The sequence below is a fragment of the Mixia osmundae genome, assembly GCF_000708205.1.
Source record: "Mixia osmundae IAM 14324 unplaced genomic scaffold scaffold_8, whole genome shotgun sequence".
NCBI lineage: Eukaryota > Fungi > Basidiomycota > Mixiomycetes > Mixiales > Mixiaceae > Mixia > Mixia osmundae.
The window spans coordinates 572190-590289 of NW_014575556.1; the positions used below are offsets into that span (position 1 = coordinate 572190).

At 56.0% G+C, this 18100-nt stretch overlaps 8 protein-coding genes across 8 annotated transcripts; 3 read left to right on the forward strand and 5 right to left on the reverse strand.

Moving 5' to 3' along the window:
* Positions 1-27: 27 nt before the first annotated feature.
* On the reverse strand, positions 28-1792 carry L969DRAFT_64942 (uncharacterized protein; the record flags this gene model as incomplete). Its single annotated transcript, XM_014711182.1, has 3 exons — positions 28-1383; positions 1438-1601; positions 1661-1792. The coding sequence occupies 3 exons, from the start codon at positions 1790-1792 to the stop codon at positions 75-77; spliced, it is 1605 nt and encodes a 534-aa protein (XP_014566668.1). The 3' UTR covers positions 28-74.
* Positions 1793-2165: 373 nt separating this feature from the next.
* L969DRAFT_18884 (uncharacterized protein) lies at positions 2166-3234 on the reverse strand (the record flags this gene model as incomplete). Its single annotated transcript, XM_014710918.1, has 3 exons — positions 2166-2790; positions 2846-2916; positions 2971-3234. The coding sequence occupies 3 exons, from the start codon at positions 3232-3234 to the stop codon at positions 2166-2168; spliced, it is 960 nt and encodes a 319-aa protein (XP_014566404.1).
* Positions 3235-4221: 987 nt separating this feature from the next.
* Positions 4222-6909, reverse strand: L969DRAFT_51645 (uncharacterized protein; the record flags this gene model as incomplete). The annotated part of the gene is made up of 4 exons (XM_014711183.1): positions 4222-4829; positions 4884-5409; positions 5464-5714; positions 5766-6909. The coding sequence occupies 4 exons, from the start codon at positions 6907-6909 to the stop codon at positions 4222-4224; spliced, it is 2529 nt and encodes an 842-aa protein (XP_014566669.1).
* A 442-nt stretch (positions 6910-7351) lies between these two features.
* Positions 7352-7643, forward strand: L969DRAFT_18886 (uncharacterized protein; the record flags this gene model as incomplete). Its single annotated transcript, XM_014710919.1, has 3 exons — positions 7352-7366; positions 7415-7508; positions 7567-7643. 3 exons carry the CDS (start codon positions 7352-7354, stop codon positions 7641-7643), a joined length of 186 nt encoding a protein of 61 aa, XP_014566405.1.
* Positions 7644-7673: 30 nt separating this feature from the next.
* Positions 7674-9246, reverse strand: L969DRAFT_95941 (uncharacterized protein; the record flags this gene model as incomplete). The annotated part of the gene is made up of 6 exons (XM_014711184.1): positions 7674-7991; positions 8044-8118; positions 8158-8240; positions 8292-8430; positions 8563-8985; positions 9097-9246. 6 exons carry the CDS (start codon positions 9244-9246, stop codon positions 7674-7676), a joined length of 1188 nt encoding a protein of 395 aa, XP_014566670.1.
* Positions 9247-9449: 203 nt separating this feature from the next.
* Positions 9450-11196, forward strand: L969DRAFT_51607 (uncharacterized protein; the record flags this gene model as incomplete). Its single annotated transcript, XM_014711185.1, has 3 exons — positions 9450-10829; positions 10889-11003; positions 11057-11196. The coding sequence occupies 3 exons, from the start codon at positions 9450-9452 to the stop codon at positions 11194-11196; spliced, it is 1635 nt and encodes a 544-aa protein (XP_014566671.1).
* Positions 10754-15556, reverse strand: L969DRAFT_64954 (uncharacterized protein). The gene is made up of 4 exons (XM_014711186.1): positions 14753-15556; positions 13773-14705; positions 12839-13723; positions 10754-12781 (listed from the first exon to the last, which is right to left on the reverse strand). The coding sequence occupies exons 1-4, from the start codon at positions 15434-15436 to the stop codon at positions 11246-11248; spliced, it is 4038 nt and encodes a 1345-aa protein (XP_014566672.1). The 5' UTR covers positions 15437-15556; the 3' UTR covers positions 10754-11245.
* Positions 15557-16244: 688 nt separating this feature from the next.
* L969DRAFT_568182 (uncharacterized protein) lies at positions 16245-17717 on the forward strand. The gene is made up of 3 exons (XM_014711187.1): positions 16245-16683; positions 16735-17093; positions 17149-17717. Exons 1-3 carry the CDS (start codon positions 16380-16382, stop codon positions 17380-17382), a joined length of 897 nt encoding a protein of 298 aa, XP_014566673.1. The 5' UTR covers positions 16245-16379; the 3' UTR covers positions 17383-17717.
* The last annotated feature ends 383 nt before the right edge of the window (positions 17718-18100 follow it).

Below are 18100 nucleotides of genomic sequence, written 5' to 3' on the forward strand. Positions count from 1 at the left end.
TCATGCATGTTTTGTATTGCAACGCAACAAGTGTCTGTGATTATAATGTTAACAAGTAGGATCCGACCTAAACCCTATCGTGCATCCGACTGCTCAAAGTCATCAAGGAATAACTCTGCGCCGCAGTCAGCAAGAGCTACCAGAGCGACCGGAAAGACGCACTCGTTGAGGATCTCGTTGATGAGCTCGGTAGAGATCGTGCAAGGCACCTTGTCTTGCTCTAGCCGGACTGTCATGGCATACTTGCCAATCGATTCGGAAACCTCGACGGAGAAACTACAGTCAAGCTTGCCCAAGCACTTCTTCGCGACATCTTGCAGCTGCTTCCTTGACTTGTCGCTCACCGACTTTGTACTCGAGCTGCGACCGGCGATGCGATCGAGTACGTCTTTGACATCGCTCAGGCTTACACGTTTCGCCTTTGCAGCTGCTTCGAGCAACTTGACGAGCGTCTTTGGCTCCCGCACAATATCGATATCATATTCGGGCGTCTCTTCTGTTCCATTGCCTTCTACCGTCGTATCGTCTTCTGCGACATCAATCTTGCCAATGACGATACCAAACGCGGTAGCCTCTCCGTGGAAGCTTGTGACCGTATAGGCTGTCGAGAAAGGATTCGCAAGTGTCAGAGTGATTGAAGCAGGGTGAGTGTCGGCACTGCCAGTATCCTGATCTTCAGAGGTGTCGACGGCGGCAGACTGGACGAGCAATGTAGAAAGGATAGGTGTGGACGCGATGATGGTGTATTTGCCGAGCACACGCGGGAGCCAGCCCTTTGAGTCTTCGGCCTGAGCGTACACGATCGGCTGCAGACCGTTTATGAAATCGCTGACGAATTTGCGGCCGTCTTTCTTGATCCTCATCGGATCAAGGGTCATCTTTACCGAGATAGTGTTCTCCTGACCAGCTTTCAGAGCGAGCGCACTTTCCATGCTTAGCGAGCCCATATCGACAAGCTTGCCTTTCTTCGAAGACGAAGCAGATGGGATCATGACGTCCATTTTGAGCTGACCCAAGTTGAGCGACATGAGATCTTGGGGATTATTGAGCTTGATCTGGGCGGTACATATCAACGCATTGCGCGTGCCTTCTACAATGTCGAAGGATTCAACTTTGAGAGTATTCGTCTTGCTAGAAGGCTTCGAAGAGACAGAAGGCGACATTTGAAGCGCGCCATCGAGTTTGTTGAGGCCGAAGAGCTTCACAGTCTTGACCATCGTCACTTTTGGGATCTTGATGCCGAATGACTTAACCCTGATGACGCCTTCGAGAGTCAGATCAATGCCGCCTCCTCTGCCTTTGCCAACGTCGCCGGATTCCATGATACTGCGAATGAACTCGTCTCCGACTTTCTGGTCGACAAAAGTTGCCTTGAAGGGTCCACTGTGGACATTATGTCAGATAATAGATCAATACCGTCGAAGAAGCAGAGCTTACAGAGAGAACATGGTCGGTGCAAAGCGATTGACGCCAAGTGAGATCTTCTCGTCAATTCTGTTGATGTTGGCGACAGTCTTGCCGCGCCAATTCATCTTCATCACAATCTCATCGTCCGACTTCGCTTTGGATGAGTTGAATTTGATGCCGGCGGGAAAGGGCCCCTGCGTTCGTCATTATGATCAGCAAGATGGCACGATAGCATCCTCGCTGTGTCACGCACAGTCTTGCTTAGCTTGCCGGCCACTGTCATTGTGAAGCCATTGTCAGTGGGATCTGACATGGTGATTGAGTTGAGATCGAGCACCGCTCGTGCGACGATCTCATTGACGATAGGTCGAAGTAACGCGGCCATTGTCAGACGACTTGGCGTTCGGTGCTAGCGATTGACGGTCTATGACGGCGGAAGCTTATATCGACGTCGTGAGCACTGAAGGGTATATCGTAGATAATGAGCGTCAGCCGGGCACCCTTTGTATAGCTTTTCGACCAGAGCAGCGCTTTTGTGGAGCCATAAAGGGCGCGCGCTACCCCGGAATGCTCGGCGACTTTGTCGGTCCAGAAGCCGCGTTTGAGAATAAGAAAATTGAAAAAGGTTCGATCGGTCTTCAAAACGAGACAGTCCCAGGTAGATCTCCCAGCCAGCCAGCGAGCCCAGAGAAACACGTCCGATGATCAAGATAACATGGAAGCAAGGTGTCGTGAATGATTAAAAGTAAGAGAGAGGATCACATGGCATAGCCTTGGCCGCTGTGGCCTCCGGGGCTGCGTGCATCCCGTGTCGAATACTGCTGCTGAGGCTGTTGTGCATACTGCTGATAGTGCTGTCGAGACTCGCGAGGTGCATAGGCTTCGGCTGCGGAGTGATAGTCTGAGCCCGCCTGAGATCGTGGTTGTGAACGGGCCTGAGATTGCCTGTATTCATATTCACGCTGTCGCTGCGCATGGATCTGTGCTTGCTGCTGCGCTTGTTGGGCCGCCAGCTGCTGCGCTTCGTACTGCGCCTGCCTTTGTTCTTGCTGCTGAGCGTACGCGCGGGAGTCGTATGTCGATCCAGCGGAAGACGGTGCATGCTGTTGACGCGATGCCGCAGGTGCAAACTGTGAGCCGCTCAGGCCAGGCGGTGTGGCGGTGTTCCGACTGGACTGTGCAGACATGTAGCCTGCCTGACTGCTTGCACTCGACCGAGGTAGACCGGGTGAGCTAAGCGGCGAAGGTGATGGCGGGTAAGAATTGGGCTGGCCTCTTGCCTGACGGGACGCGCCCAAGTGCGATGCAAGGTAGCCGGTATTGACGGCTTGTTCGCTCGCCTGGAGTGTCGTCGTCGAGACATTGGGGTCCATGCGTCCACCACTGAGTACATAGCCAGATCAGGCACCGCATACGCCATTCATTCAATGGAACGTACACCCAAGACTCGCGCATACGAGAAGCCGCCGCTCGCTTCTGCTTCTTCCGTCGGACCATCACAATCATGATCTGTGCAAGCCGACATATCAGCTCAGAGTTCCCAAAGACAGAGAAGGGACACACAATGGCACCAATGATGATGACGGCAGCGACGGCGGCGATGGCGGCAATGACGCCTGTACCAATGCCGCTCGACTTTGATGAACTTGAATCATCGGCAGAGACGGCATTGGAGCCAGATCCAGTGTTGGCATTGCCGGCAAGCGTCGCTGTGGCCACAATGCCAGATGTCGCTGTCGGAGCGATCGTGTTGGCCCAGACGCCCGCGCCATCAGTGCCGTAGCTATAAGTGAGGGTCGCGCCGATTGCTGCAAAAGAGGTTGCCATCTTGACTCGCGCGAGCGCTGTCCGATCAGATCACGAAATCGGCTAGCCTCACTCGATGTCTGCTCTGCTCTGCGTCGTGTGCCGTCGGCAGCCTGACAGTGAGGGCGGCGTTGATGCGAGACAGGCTGCCTCGAGAAAACAAAGGGGACGCGGGAGATCTGATGACGTGTCACTCCTGCGCGTCTTCGCAGGCCTGTGTCCTCTTCTTTTGTTAGCGGTACTGAAGGTGAGTACTTGTCTTCTCCTGGAGTAGCAGCTTCTTCAAGATGAACAAACAACGAAACGAACAATCCAACACGATGAGGCAGACCTCGCCGCAAGCTTGGTCGGCCGTTGACGAGACAACTTACACTTGACCTGATCTTTGCCCCTGTCTGCGAGCATCCGAGCTCATACTGACCCGTATTGACGCACAGATGTAGCAATGAGATCGTCATTAAGGTTTCGACGCAGCGATATGGTCAGTCAGCCCGCTCCACATCCACTCCTGGCGCGATGAACAATGATCCTACAATTTTCGTCGGAAGACTACATGTCGACAATCCAGATAATCCAAAAGTTTCAACCTTGTCTGACCTTCCGCCTCTTGCAAGCGTCTTTGGGCTCTATGCTGACGTGTCACCTGTACCCAGTGACTGTTCGAGGCGAAAAGCACGGTAAGTGACCCCTCTGCGCGAAAACCTTCAATTCTTGATGATAATCGCACTGACGGGCGGACTGAACGGCATCGACACTCGGGCCTGCTCTGGAGCCTTACAACCTCTACACAAGGAGCTCGTCCGAGTGCTTGCATTTACTCGTTGATATTTATTGTCGGTTTTCTGAAGACATCCCCTGAGACGAGAAGCGCTCGAGCAGAATGCTTATTGTCATTGGCAACAACAGGTATTTGCGATTGCTCTGCTTGTTGTAGCAACATCTGCAGATATGTCGCTGAATCTGCATCAATCTCTTTTGCGTGCTTGCGTCGTAGTTGCCGATCATTCATCAGTTCATATTGACATCACCGTCATCGTCACTGTCAGCAAGTATGCTCATGCGAATCGGACGACTATCAATATCCATGCGGTTGTCGGCACGAGACGAAGCCGGCGAAGTCTTCTGACGAGGCGAGCGAGATTCCTCGGAAGCGGCCCTCATAGCTTGCACTGCCTTGCGACGCTCGTCAAGTTCGTCGACACGAGCCTGATAAGCGAGCTCTTCCGCCTCGAAGAGTTCTCCTTCGACTTGCTCGTCGTTCCACCATGTGTCGTTCGCGATGAAAGGCTTTGCTTCGAGCACAGGCCCAATAACATCGGCATAGTCTGTGCTGGCATACTTTGCGAGCAAAGCCAAGCGACGCGCTTCTATACGAGCCGCTTTGTCGACTTTGCGCTGCGTACGAGCTTTTTCGATAGCGGCGAGTGCTTGCACTTGATCCTCGACGAGCTCCTCCGTGCAGTACTCCGGCGACCATTTGTAGATGAACTTGTCCCAAGCACGCTCGAATAAATCTGCCTTGTCTGTTGCAGCATAGCGAGTGCTGAAGCTAGCATGAAGCATTCTCATTTGGTGGCCACGCAAGAGAGGAGTCAGCACCATGTCGGCAGTGCAGCCTGGTGCAAACGTGCTCATCAGCAGAAGTCTCGCTCATACCGCGACCCTCTTACCTTTGAAACGAAGGCAAGTCGACAGACGAGCTTCCCAGATAGCACGACTCTCTCCTGTGAGTGCTTCGATGAGACAGAGATGCTCGAGGCGCTTCTCGCACTCTGCGATGATGCGTTTGCGTCTGCCAAGCTCTCTGACGATCTCTCGAGCCTGTTCTGGCGTGGGCAACGTCTTTTGAAGGGTATATCCAATGTAGAGCTGACGAATAGGATCATGCTTTGCATTACCGAGCTGCTTCGTTGCGATGTAGGACCTGAGCTCGTCTGCTCCATCGCCGGCAAGACGATATATAGCATCCTTGTTGCGATTCTTGCGCAGCTCGAGAAGCTCGTCGAACCAAGCACAAAGGTAGACTGTCTTGGCTTCGCGGACGACGACTGATCTGCCATCTTTGATTTCGGTCTTTTCTGCCAGAGTGCGACAGGGAACGTCCTCTATCTCTTCTTTTGTGAGGCCAAGACGGCGAGCATACTCCTTTGGAACCATCTTGAATTCCTTAACGTACATCTGACAGCAGTAGCAGACCTGAGCATGCTATATCATCAGCAACCCTGCTGGCTGATCGGGGTGCCATCCTACCTTGACCCATGATGGTTCACCGCGCGATTTGGGCAAATACGGGAACCAAGGTCGGTACTCTTCATTGCCGCCTGGACCGGTGGCAATGGCGCACATGCACTTGCAGCAACTGTTCCGATACTCGCTGATCGCCGTCTGACGCCAGGTATACTTGACTGCGTCTCTGCTGAGTTCGCGACCTGTTGACAGAGGAGCAAAGCCATAGTAGCCACGTTCGCGCGCAATGCTTTTCCATCTGAAGATGTCAAGATCTGTTCCGATGATCAGACGATACGTCAGACGAGAGAAGAAGGACAACGAACAGATAGCCACACGCCAGCTGCGGCTAGCAGCTTCGAGGTTCAGGAGATCACCCAAGCGGCCACCAACGGCGACATGTTCCGCAATACGTCGCTTGAGCGCAATTGGCAGTTTATCGCGACCGTAATTGTCCATAGCGGGCGTCATCTGGCTGAGGATGGCTTTGTTGGAGTCCTCGATGAGACGATTGATCAGTGTAGGCTTCGAGCCGACTTTGTCAAGACCACGGCGGTCAAGCTCGACTTTGATTTCCGAGAGCTGCAAGCCATTGAGCTCGTGCACGCGCCAAGCGAAGACTGGTACGCCAGGAGCGGGCTTGGAATTTTGGCGCCATGAGGCTCGGACTCTACCGAATAGTTCGAGCGCGACTTTAGCTCCCTCGCCTGTTCTCTTGGCATATTCTGTCGAGCTGCGGATCTCGGCTGCCTTGTCTGCTGCCAGCTTGGCGGCACCCTTGACAATTCGCAGTCGTTGCTCCTCAGTGATCGGCGAAACGCTCTTGCCGCTCGAAGCAGCTTCGGCCTCGGCTGCTCGACGAGCCTCAAGGATGCCTTTGGCGATCTGAGCTTGACGGAGTTTCTCCTCAAAGTCTGTGATGAGCCTTTCGGCTTTACTGCCTGCCGCATTTGCATCTTTGCGCAACGTGTCGAGTTTGTGAGCAATACCCTTTGCATCGAGGTGTTTGAGCTCGTCCTTGATCTGTTCGAGGTGCTGCTTCTGCTCAACCAGTTTCTGTTGTTGCGCTTCTTTGGTCTTGAGACCGAGATCAAGACGGGCAATCAGTTCGGCTCTTGCGCCTTTGGTGACCATGCCAGACTGGCGCAGACGAGTCTTGAGCTCGTTGACGGAGAGCTTCGAAATTGCTTCGAGCGAATCAGGATCATCTCGGCCCGTGGCGGCCATCGTCGTGCCACCTTGTGTAGCATCAAAGTCTTCGTCGACGTCCATAGCAATGGGAGTGGCGTCCAATTTGCGGGATGCGATGGCTGCAGTCAGTCGTGCAGTCAATTCAGCTGGAGTCCCTTCTGTGTCGAGATCGCGATCTTTGAGGGCCTTTTTGGTTTTGGTGGCTGACAAGCCGGCAATCTCGCTGAGCTCAATCGAGTTGCGCGTGTCTAGTTCATCGTTTGCGCTTGCCTGAATCATGTTCTGTGCCGCAACAGCACTTTGACGCTTCGGCCTGGCCATCTCATCGACTCGTGCTTATCGCGTTGCGAGGTAAGGTTTGAGCAGAAGCACACCACGAACGCAAATGGTCCACAAAGCGGTGAAGTCTCTATTTGGACGCTGATGGGATGGCAGAGCTGCTGAGCACTCAAGCCGTGGACGCACAAAAAAAAGGCAGGGGCTTCGATGCAAATGTGACCTCTGCGCTGCTTTGCGCTGCTAATGATACACCGATGCGTTGGCGTGCCTGACAAGCAAGTGCGGCTCCTGTCGTCTGTTGGCGAACGGACAGAGACACAGCTAGAGATAGCCGTCAAACGGCACGAGCCAAATTCGAAGTTCGAATTCGATCACAACGCGAACGACGCGCAGCAACACCTGCCAAAGCGGGCGCTGAGCAGGCAAGCAAAGCTGGGCAACGATGCCGTCCTCAAACGTGAGTCTACGTGTCGGACCAATAGGCTGTAGCTCATGTGAACCGCAGAGTGACATCCTTTTGTACTTCTTGGCAATCTTCGTCCCGCCTATTAGTGTCTTTGTCAAACGTGGATGTCACGCTGACTTTTGGATCAATGTCTGTCAGTCGATCATTCCTTCTTCTGCTCTTCATCAGCTCACACGAAGCTGACTATGCAGTGTTATTCATCCTGGGCTGGATCCCCGGCGTCATTCATGCGTGGTACATCATCTCAAAGTATGAGACACCGGCCTAGCGAAAGTAGATTGGCATGCATTCGAATGAATTAGATAGAGCAGAGAGAGGCATACACAGCGCGCGCCTGCAAAGAGTTCATGTCGTTCTTAGTAACCTCCGTAGCCACCACCTCCTCCGCCGGAATTGCCTCCGCCGTAGCCACCTCCACCTTGAGGACCCGCACCGCCGTATCCGCCAGAAGGAGGTACAGCACCGCCGAAGCCACCCTGGGGCGCACCACCGCCGTAGCCACCCTGAGGCGCTTGACCGCCATAGCCGCCCTGGGCAGCCTGGCCGCCGTAGCCGCCCTGGGGAGCTCCGTAACCGCCTTGTTGGCCGTATCCGCCATTTTGACCTCCATAGCCACCTTGCACCGCGAATGAGCTCGATCTTGGGCCTCGAAAAGGTGATGAGCATACCTTGTGGGCCACCGTAGCCACCTTGACCTTGACCACCGTAGCCTTGAGCAGCACCTTGCGCGCCGTAGCCGCCGCCTACACAACGCCATGATCAGCTCGCTCGGATCGATAGACATGATCACGATGAGACTTGCCACCGCCGTAGCCACCCTGAGGTTGACCATAGCTTTGCTGTGGCTGACCGTAGCCTGCATACACTGCTCGTCATGCATGAGCGAGACCGCAAGGAGTCTAGTCTGATGACCGACTGCCGCCGCCGGGAGCAGAAGCATAACCGCCGCCGCCGCCTGGCCCGGTTCGATTGTTGGCATAATTCACACGAAGGGTGCGACCATCTGATACATCCATATAAGTGAGATCATCTCTATAGAGATCAGGCGGCCCACCCTGTAGTAGATGAGTGCGTGTGGCGAGGCAGAGGACCGACACGAATCAAGCCGATACGTAGCGGGACAGAGACAGTCATGTAAGGCCAGACGATCCCAGTAGACAGCCAGCACATCGACAAGCAAGACGCACAGATCGAGCCGAGCAACCCGAAGCCAAAGCCAGACAGAGCCCGAGCAGACCGAGACAGAGCCAGCCAGTCGGTCCCACCGAGGGCGATCCAAGAAAACGAGCGTTCGTTGCGCAGACCGAACCCAGAAGTCGATAAATATAGCCAGCAAGAAGCGAAACAGCGCAGCGCATCCGTCGAGGCAGAAGCCAAAAAAAGAAAGCAGGCGAGCAAGGCCAGTCAGAATCCGGCCATTCGAAAACAGACGAGAGCGAGCATGAACGAAGCGGTAGCCATGCAGTCTTGAGAACCGATAGCGACCACTGAGCGAGGCCCTCGGGAGACCAAGGGAGAAGGAGTCGGACGGGCAAGAAAAAGGAGGCACATACGAGCTGTTGTTCGTTCATGTTGGCGATTGCGACCTCTGCCTCTTGTGGGTTTGCAAACTTTGAAACGGCAAGGCAAGACAAACAGAGAATCAGGACCAGTCCAATGCGCAACCCAACGCACACGAGCAACCGTTCGAGTGGATAGGGAATGTCAACTTAGGAACTGACAGTGACGAAGCCGAATCCGCGAGAGCGCCCGGTCTGAGGTTCCTTCATGACAATGACATCGATCACTTGTCCGTGAACTCCGAATGCTTGTCTGAGGATCTCCTCATCTGTCCCCCAGGCCAGATTGCCGACGTAGACCTTTGCTGCCATTTCCTTGCCTGCCTCTTCTCGGCTGTGCGCAGCTTTCCAGCCCAGCCAAATAAATTCGCGTGACTTGGCCAGGCAGAGACCGCCCCAGGCCAGCTCAGACCGACCGGGGACGAGCTCGACAGACGCCTTGGTAAGCGGCTGAGGGTCAGAATCGACGGCTCGGTGTCTCCTTGAGCGAGTCAATCGAGTCGATCAGCTTCGAGATGGCTCAGAATGGCCACTTCATGGCAGGCTTGCAGCAAGGACAGGCGCCGAGTCAGCAGGCCAACGGACAGCCTAACGCAGCCCAAGCAGGCCAGATGAATGCACTGAACCAGCAGATCTTTGCAGACCCGGCCGTACTGCAGAGACTGATCCATGCCGCTCAGAACGGACAGCTCGGTCCCGAGCAAGTCGCTACACTCCGACGATACCTCGCTCAGGCGAGAGACTCACAGCAAGCACAGCAAGCCGGCGGGTTCCCCAACAATGGACAGAATCAGCCCAATGCTGCCCTCTTGATGCAGATGCAACAGCAGCAGCAGCAGCAGCAGCAGCAGCAGCAGCACCAACAGCATCAGCAGATTGCAGCCGCTCAACAGACTCAGCAGGCTCGCCAACCCGGACAGAATGCCAATGGAGGCACTGTCCCGCCAGACATGAACCAGGCTCGTGCAGTCGTCACCAATCTCGTCACACGCATGGCCAACCTCGAGGCAGTCCTCGCCCAAGGTGTCGGCTCGGCTGAAGAGCGAGCGCGCAATCAGAGTCAACTCGAAGAGGCCAAGCGTGCCTACAACCTCATCGCTCAGAGGCCGGGAGGCAGCTATCTCCTACAGAGTATACCCGGCTTACCGCAACCGTCGCAGTCCACTGCTTCGACTCAAAATCAAGCTGGCCAGGCCATCAACTCGCCACAGTTGCAGCAGCAGCAACAGCAACAGAATGCCGCACTCAACTATCAGAGACAGCAATCCGAGCTCATGCGCGCCAACCTTGCAGCACAGCAGCAACGACAGAGACAGATGGGCGCGCCTGCCCAACCCGTTGCACCCGCTCCTTCCGGCTCACAGCCCTCACAGGCAGCCAACGGAGCTGCAAACGCTTCCTCTCCCGCCAGCGCTGCCAGCCCAGACAACGGCAACGCAGGTGGCAGATCTGACCTGCCAAAGCGAGCAAGACCACCGCCTCGCAAAGCTGCCGCCGCCAACGCCGCCGCGCCCCCTCCTGCTGCTGCAAGGCCTCAACCTTCACAGACCGGTCCGCCCCCAACCACATCGATCATGTCCCAGAGTATGGCAGTTCCTGCAGAGATGAAGATTCCACCGCCTCAGCCAGAGGCGCCACCGAAGCAAGGATCAAGGCCGACGCTCTCGCAAGGCTTCGCCGCTCAGCCCATCCTGGGTACACCCGCCATCACCGACCCTCCCTCGGGACCAGGAGGCAGTCGACCTTCGCTGCCAAACACGGCGACACCGGGCCCTGTCAATCGACCGCTTCTGCCGCAAGAACGCCCAGATGGAAGAATGCTCAACAAGAGGAAGCTCCAGCAGCTGCTCGAGAGTATTGATCCCGACGAGAGTCTCGACAGCGCAGTCGAAGACGTTAGTAGATCGTATCTCTTCTATCTCGTCCCCTTGCTCATCTAGGTTACGCTATACAGCTGCTTCTGGATATTGCAGATGAGTTTATCGATTCCGTCACTCGGTTCTCCTGCCAGCTCGCAAAACATCGCAAGTCCGATCGTCTCGAAGTTAGAGACGTTCAGCTTCATCTGGGTATGCATATGCTTCTCCTCTAAGTGCAGACGCACCGTCTGAAAGCGAGAGAGCAGAGCGAAACTGGAATATCCGTATACCTGGTTTCGCAGCAGACGACGTCAGGCTCAGTCAATCTCGACGAACCGTCTTGCCCGCTGGCTACGCGACCCGTTTGGCGGCAGTGAGGGATGCTGCACGACGTAGGGTATGACCCTTTGCGACCTCAATGCATTCGAGTGTAACACATTCTTTGCACGGCCTCAGCGGAAGCGAGGTCGAGCGGCCAAAGCTTTCTCTTTAGGTTGACCTCTCGTCAGCTTTGGTGCTTCCGACTCTTTCTGCTGTGGTTGCGAGACTTGACGCGAGGCGCGCAAGACGGGTTGAGGAAGCGACGAAGTCGGAATGCTCGTCGCACTTCGTGTTGTTCGAGGCAGACTAGACGCTTTGCTGCTGATCGGTTCTTTGACTTGCACCTTGACAGGTACAGATCGAGGAACCCTGCTCGGCAATCGCGAACGAGGAGGTTCAGGTGCCGGGCCGACAGCGCTCACTTGACTGAGGCCTTGTTCGCGTGATCGTGATCTCGTCATCTTGACAGACGGCTGCAGGCGATTTGTTCGCGTTGCTGTCGTCGTCACTGATGCAGCTGGCGTAGCTAGGCTCGTCTTGACCGGTGCAGGCAGCTCAACGGGATTTTTGATGGCCTGGCTCACTGAAGCAGCAGATGACGCGGCGGGCGTGTCAGGCATAAGGAGCTGCTTGACGCCGCGGAGATCAGGCGTAAAGGAAGTGTTACTCGGCAGCTTGTACAAGCTCGAGACGTCGCGTAAAGCGGCAGGCGTTGCAGCAGACGACGGACCCTGCTGCTGGAAAAGATGACGCAAGCCGCGAAGATCTGGTGTAGTCATACTGTTGGGTGTGGCGGATGCAGGAGTGGCGGAAAGATGAAGCCCGTCGACGAGACTCGCTGCGTCAATGGTAGGCAGACTGGACTTGATCGGGCTCGTTCTCTCGATTGTTGCGAGCTTCCTGATCTCAGATTTCAGCTCCGAAAGTGCTATCGAGGCTTCTTCCGGCTTTGGCGTGATGCGCGCCAAGAAAACCAGAGGCTGAGAGACCAGTCGAGGAACAGGCGTCGCTAACAGTCGCTGCAAATCGTCTGCAGCAGCTTTCGCGCGTTGTGCGCCTGCGACGTTTTCTGCGATCGATGCAGTCGCCGCTTTGACAGGCTTCCGTGAGGCTCGCAAGGGTGTCAAAGCCATCATGGCTTGAGCTTTCTGAGCATCGACAATTTCCTTGACTGCGCTCGGCGGGCAGTCAGTCGCTACCCGTCGCGCTCGCATCGAGCTGGGCGTCGAGACAACGGCTGACATAGGCGCAGCCGTACTGCGAGGCGTGCCCGCCATTGACTGAGATTTCGCGGAAGGGTGCTCCTCATCTGAAGACTCTTCCGATGATGCTGACGCGACAGAATCAGAGGAGCTTTCTTCGACAGCGCGCCATCGCGTGAGATCGATGCGACTCTTCTTTGGGCTCGGCGGCTTCTCCGCGTGCTCGTATAGCTTCTTCTGGAACTCGCGAACGTGCAGCTTGTCGCTGAATTGGACTTTGCGTTTGGCAGACGCGTTCATGCCTACTCGGGGCGTCTTACGAGCTGATAGAAGCGAGCTTATTGATCTGATGATACCGACGGGCGTCGCTGGCTTTCTCTGCTCAGCCTTAAGCGCTTCAAGCGAAGGCGTTTTCCGTAAGATGGTGCGCGACGGCGAAGCCTCGCGACGAGGCAAGCAGATACTCTGTGACGAGGGTGGACCATACTTAGCTGGGCATAACATTGCATGCGATGAACGTACATCATCGGACAGCTCCTCACTGTGACCATCGACAAGCGCGGATGTCGAGCCGGGCAACAGATTCGCTTCGAACTGGCTGTCAATCTCGGTCCATGCGATATTCTCCGAGACGGCCTTGTTCAGATACGTCGGGCTAGCCCACTGCCCGCTCGTTCGACGAAGAGCTCTCGCTGCACGGTCAGAGGAGCTCAGAACAGGCTCCGGTGTGTCTGGCGGCGTGATCGAGCTTCGAAGCGAACGGCTTTGATCTGGTGAGACAGATGAGCTTTCAGCATCCGGTGCTACTTCGAGCTCGTAATGATCGTTGTGCTCCAATGCCTCGGGCTCAGCCGCACTTGTAGACGGAACGTTGGCGGAAGCGGCGTCAGGAGATTGTGGCGCGTCCTGATCATTCTGTGCGCTTGCTATAACTGCCGGCGCTGCTAATGCATCGAGATCTCGCGTGTCGCCGAGATGAGCTTGTATTGCGCTCTTGAGCATGACACGCTCGCGGAGTGACGATCGTCTGCTGAGACGTGGAAGACTGGCTGGTCGCGGCAAAGGAGGCTTGGGAGGCGTTGACTGAGCAGGCGTCAGCTGTGCTAGCCCTGTGCTAGCAGGCGTGCGAGGCGTAGCGTCAGGCAGGATACCAGGCGAGCTTTCGGGAGCGGGCGCTGCGGGCGGGGCGCGAGTGGCAGGGCAAGGGCCGATAAGAAGCGCAGACACCTCCTCGTCGCTGTTTGCGATGCTGCTGTCGCCGCCCGACGATGCGCAGGGCGGGTCTAATGGGGGTACCGCAGTAAAGGCTGGAGACGGCGCGGGCTTGACGAGAGCTTTAGCTCGGACAGGCTGAAGAGGTCGCTGATTCGCAAGCAGGCTTGCTGTGGGACTGTCCGGCGCGAAAGACTGAGCACAAATTAGCTGCCACCTGCATTCGACACGCAAGGGAACTCACAAAGAAGCTTTTGCGAGGCTTCGCGGTGACTCTGGCATCGACCAAAAACGCAGGCTGAGCCTTCTGGCCGCTGCCCGTGCTATCAAAATGGATCAGATCGCGATCGCTCGGTGGGGTCGTAGACGCGCTCAGATGCTGCTTTTCGAGCTGCTCGAGATGCGGATAGTGTTGGGCATCCTGAACGGCCTGTCTTTCTTGCTCGAGCGTCTGGACCAATTGGTCTGCCATCGAGGTTCGTCTGATGCTTTTGCGTGCACTGCCTCTTGCAAGCGAGCTGGGAAGAACAGAGCTCGACGGCATTGGCTGAGTGAGGATGGACTCATCGACTGATAGGAGCACGTCCTGACTGCTCTGATTGAGAGATGAGAGTTCGATCTCGCTTTCGAGCTGGAGATTGTCTGTCAGATCTACTCGCGAGTCTGATGTCGAGCAATCAGATACGCGCAAGGAGGGACTCTGCGATGCCGATGCTGGTGGCCGAGCTGACAGAGGCGACATAGCTTCGCTGCTGCCAGAGAAAGAGGAACAAGACGAAGGAGATGCCCATTGACCAGGCATACTGTGCCGCTTGCGGAGTGTACGCTCTTTCGATTTGACTGACACTTCATGGCTGAAGCCCGGCGTGACGATATCGGCCGGTGCATCTGCTGGCATTGAAGTCTTCTCCGCGCGTCTTGGTGTCGAGGAGATTGTACGTGAAGGCCGTGGCCGTGGGGCAGAAACTCTGACGTCGTTCTGAAGGGCTTTCGGGCAAGGCATCAAGGAAGTAGGTTCGTCATCGTAATCTTTGCAGAGCTTGGCTGGTATTGGTGCTGCCAAGACTCCATTGGGCTTCTGCGCTGGCATTGGCCGACTCGAGGGCGTGTCGAGAACGACCCGGTCCATGACAGACGGCCGAGGCTTGAACTTGCGCGCGACTGTTGCAGGCGTGGCCTGCGTACGCATGTCAGTGCAATTCAGGGGCTTGTAGCGCAACGGACTACCTGCGGCGCACACATCTTGGCTGGCTTGGATGTAGGTTGCTGCCATTTGAAGACACGCTTGGCTATCTCGATTATGTCCTGATCGTACAGCGCATGCTCCGTATTCTGTTGGCAGTGGATGCCGTTGAGCACAAGACCGTTGACGGAGTGCACGACAAGTGCTGCCTCAATCGAAGTATCCTTCTTTCGCGTGAAGAGGAGCTCGGCATGGACTTTGCTGACGTTGCTGAGGTGTAGCCTGACATCGCAAGACTCCAAGCGACCGAACGAGCATGTCTCCTTGGTCAAGGGAAAGCGATTGCGCTCGGTCTGATAATCCGCTTGAAGCAATATGAGCTGTCCAAAAGGTGCGTCCAGGTCTTCTGCGGTCTGCTGAGGTGTCTGAGGGGTGCTACCGGTGGCCTTGTGCTTGGATGACGGCTTTGTCCCCGACTTTGCGATCGCACGAGAAGAGTTGTCTGGCGTCTTGCTGAGCCGCGCCACCATGGCTAAGGCTAGAGTACTACTGTCTGGCGGTGCCGTTTGCTCGCCAGCGGACTTGGGGCGTGTAGTCGATGGGGTCTCATGCCGTTTCGATGCGTTGTTGGTCGAAGTCGGTCGAGATGCGAAGCGGTTGGCAGAGATCTCCCGTGGAGTCCTCGCGCACTCCGAGCTGACCACTTCCGCCGCCAAGTCACCCATCTTGCTGCGTGCCCGGCAGCCTGACTGCTCTGATGCGCTTGTCCGCTCCTACTTGTCGCTTGTTTTTCGCGCGCCTTGCGTAGTCACGTGATTGCTCTCCTCGCCGACTACCGTCAAGATCTCAGCTCAGGCAGCCGGACAGAATACGACAGCACAAGACAAGCGACACGATGCAGGCCGCCGTGCCCCAGGCTTACATCTTGTGCTGCCACAAGCGATGCACACACGCGATTGTCAGGCATGACCGCATTCTTGACAACGCCAAGCAACCTTGGCAGATCCCAGCAGGACATGCTTCAATTGCGTATACAACTTTGTCACTGCAACGCATAGCGACATTGTATGACTCTATATTTTGACCTGGACCATGTCGGGCCTGCTCCTTCCTCAGCCTCATATGCCTCAAGTCGACAGCCAGACCTGGGCTGTCCCTTCCGTCCAGAGACGCTATCCCGTCCCGACATCCGCAGCCCGTCATTGCGCCTCTCCCTGACTTGGCTGTCTCGATTGCACGACAAAAACGCGTCGCCGTCGCGTCCAGCCAAGCAGGAAAGAAACGCTCGATCGGTCAGAATGGACGAGTCGTGCCCAAGCTCAGAACGGTCCTACGAAGCAACAGAGAACAGCAAAGCAGTGCAAGCTGGTACTTGCTGCTCCATGCGTTCAGCTTGAGCTCCGACTCGCTTGTCAAGCATTCGAGACAAGTGCCACGCTCGTTTCATCAGCGCGGCAAAACAAAAGCGTTCAGGCACGGTCCGCCATAACAGAAAACGCACGGATCTCGCGCAGTCGCACGGACTCGTGCAGCAAGGAAGCCAACGTCACTTTCTGTCGGTCGAAGTCGAGTGAAGCAATACTTGAGCGCACATCCGCATTCAGTCACATCATTATTCGCCCACACACCACACTCTTTTATTGACGCATTGATCAACAAGTCGCAAGCATGTCGGAGCGACCCAGCTGGCGCAAGCGCGCCCTCTTGGCTGCGCTTCTACTGTCTGTCGCCGGCTTCACCGCAGCAGAGTCACACAATGATCCTGAAGCGCTTCAACGACGGAGGCACCGACACCATGAAGCAAAGCATCACAAGCACAGGGAAGGCAAGCGCCTGAGAGCGAAAGCGTTCAGGTCAGGCACGACACCACCCACCTCATCGCCGGTCGCGAGTCTGCCGGCCGAGACTGCGCTCGCACTGGCCTCTCGCTTTGGCTCGAAAGCAGTCGTCTTGCAGGCCCTCAAGGCCGATGGTAAGCACATATGCCTGTGCGCAGCCTTAGCGCGACTAACAGTGTCAGCAGTCGTCGTAACATCGACCTCGCTTATACCGACATCGACGGAAGTTGTCGAGACTAGCACGTACACGACCGACTCGACTTTCACAGACTCGGACGGCACCGAAAAGACCACCTCTATTGAGACAACGACAGAAGTCACGCGTACAGTAGACACTACTCTGACATCGACCTTCGAGAGCACTTCATACGCGCCTACTTCGACGGAGCAGGCCACCACGAGCTCAAAGACAAGCGACGCGTTTGTCAGTGACAGCACGAGCAAGACATCATCAAGCTCGAATAGCGCCAGCCTGACATCTTCGACTCGGTCAGACAGCAGCTCTTCCGAGCAGCCGAGCCCCACCAAGACTAGCAGCGATCCCGCAAGTAGCACAGACGCGTCTACCTTGACAAAGGATGATCAGACTAGCAAACCAGATACGGCCACTGCCACGTCAAGCAAAGCTGCTCCGAGCTCCACAACAGATCTCGCAACATCAAGCAAGGCGAGTGCCGTCTCGAGCGACGAGAGTCCGTCCATCGCCTCGACGAGTAACGCAGTCGCTCGCACGTCTGCAAATAGCGCTAGCGACTCGACATCGTCATTGCCTGCGTCCGGCACTGATCGCAGCTCAAGCGATGCAACGGTCGCATCTCGCACCGATTCAATAACGTCTACTGATGCTGCACGGTCGTCTGCCAGCTCGAGTTCCTCATCTTCAGCAACAAGCAGTTCAGCGCGCACGACTCAAGATACCTCCAGTACCTTCGTACCCAGCTCGACGGCCAATGCACCTTCGACAAGTACTTCTGCAGCAGAAAGTTCGAGCAGCGATGCTCCGAACACTGTTACCAGTGTGATTACCAGTACGCCAGCTCCTGCCAGCTCCTCTTCGGTACAGCAATCGAGTGCAGACAACCCCTCTACTGCAGATCTCCCAGAGAGTGCCAGCAGTGCCGCTACTAGCTCGAGCGTTCAGTCGTCATCGACCCCCGACAGCGTCAGTCCGGCCAGTACTACCTCTGATCCTTCGCCTGCAGCGAGCGCTTTGCCGGACGGCGGCAATTTGCTGTCCTCGGTCTTGAGCGTGACCAACGCCTTGCCGACGCTTGTTCCCACTCCCACAGGTACGTTAGCACTCGCCTTGCATAGTGCAGTGCTGACATGGTTGCAGACACACCTTCAGCATCGCCTACGATTGCTGGCACCTCGACAGATCCCAGCAGCGACGAAGTGCCTCAGACTTGGTCTGCGCCGACGCTGACGTCAAGCTCTACTGACAATACGACTCCTGCCAGCGCTACTGTGCCTGTCTCTGTTGCTCAGTCTGACGTCACGAGTGCACCACAGAGCAGTGATGCAGCCGTTGATACTTCAGTCCCATCTACA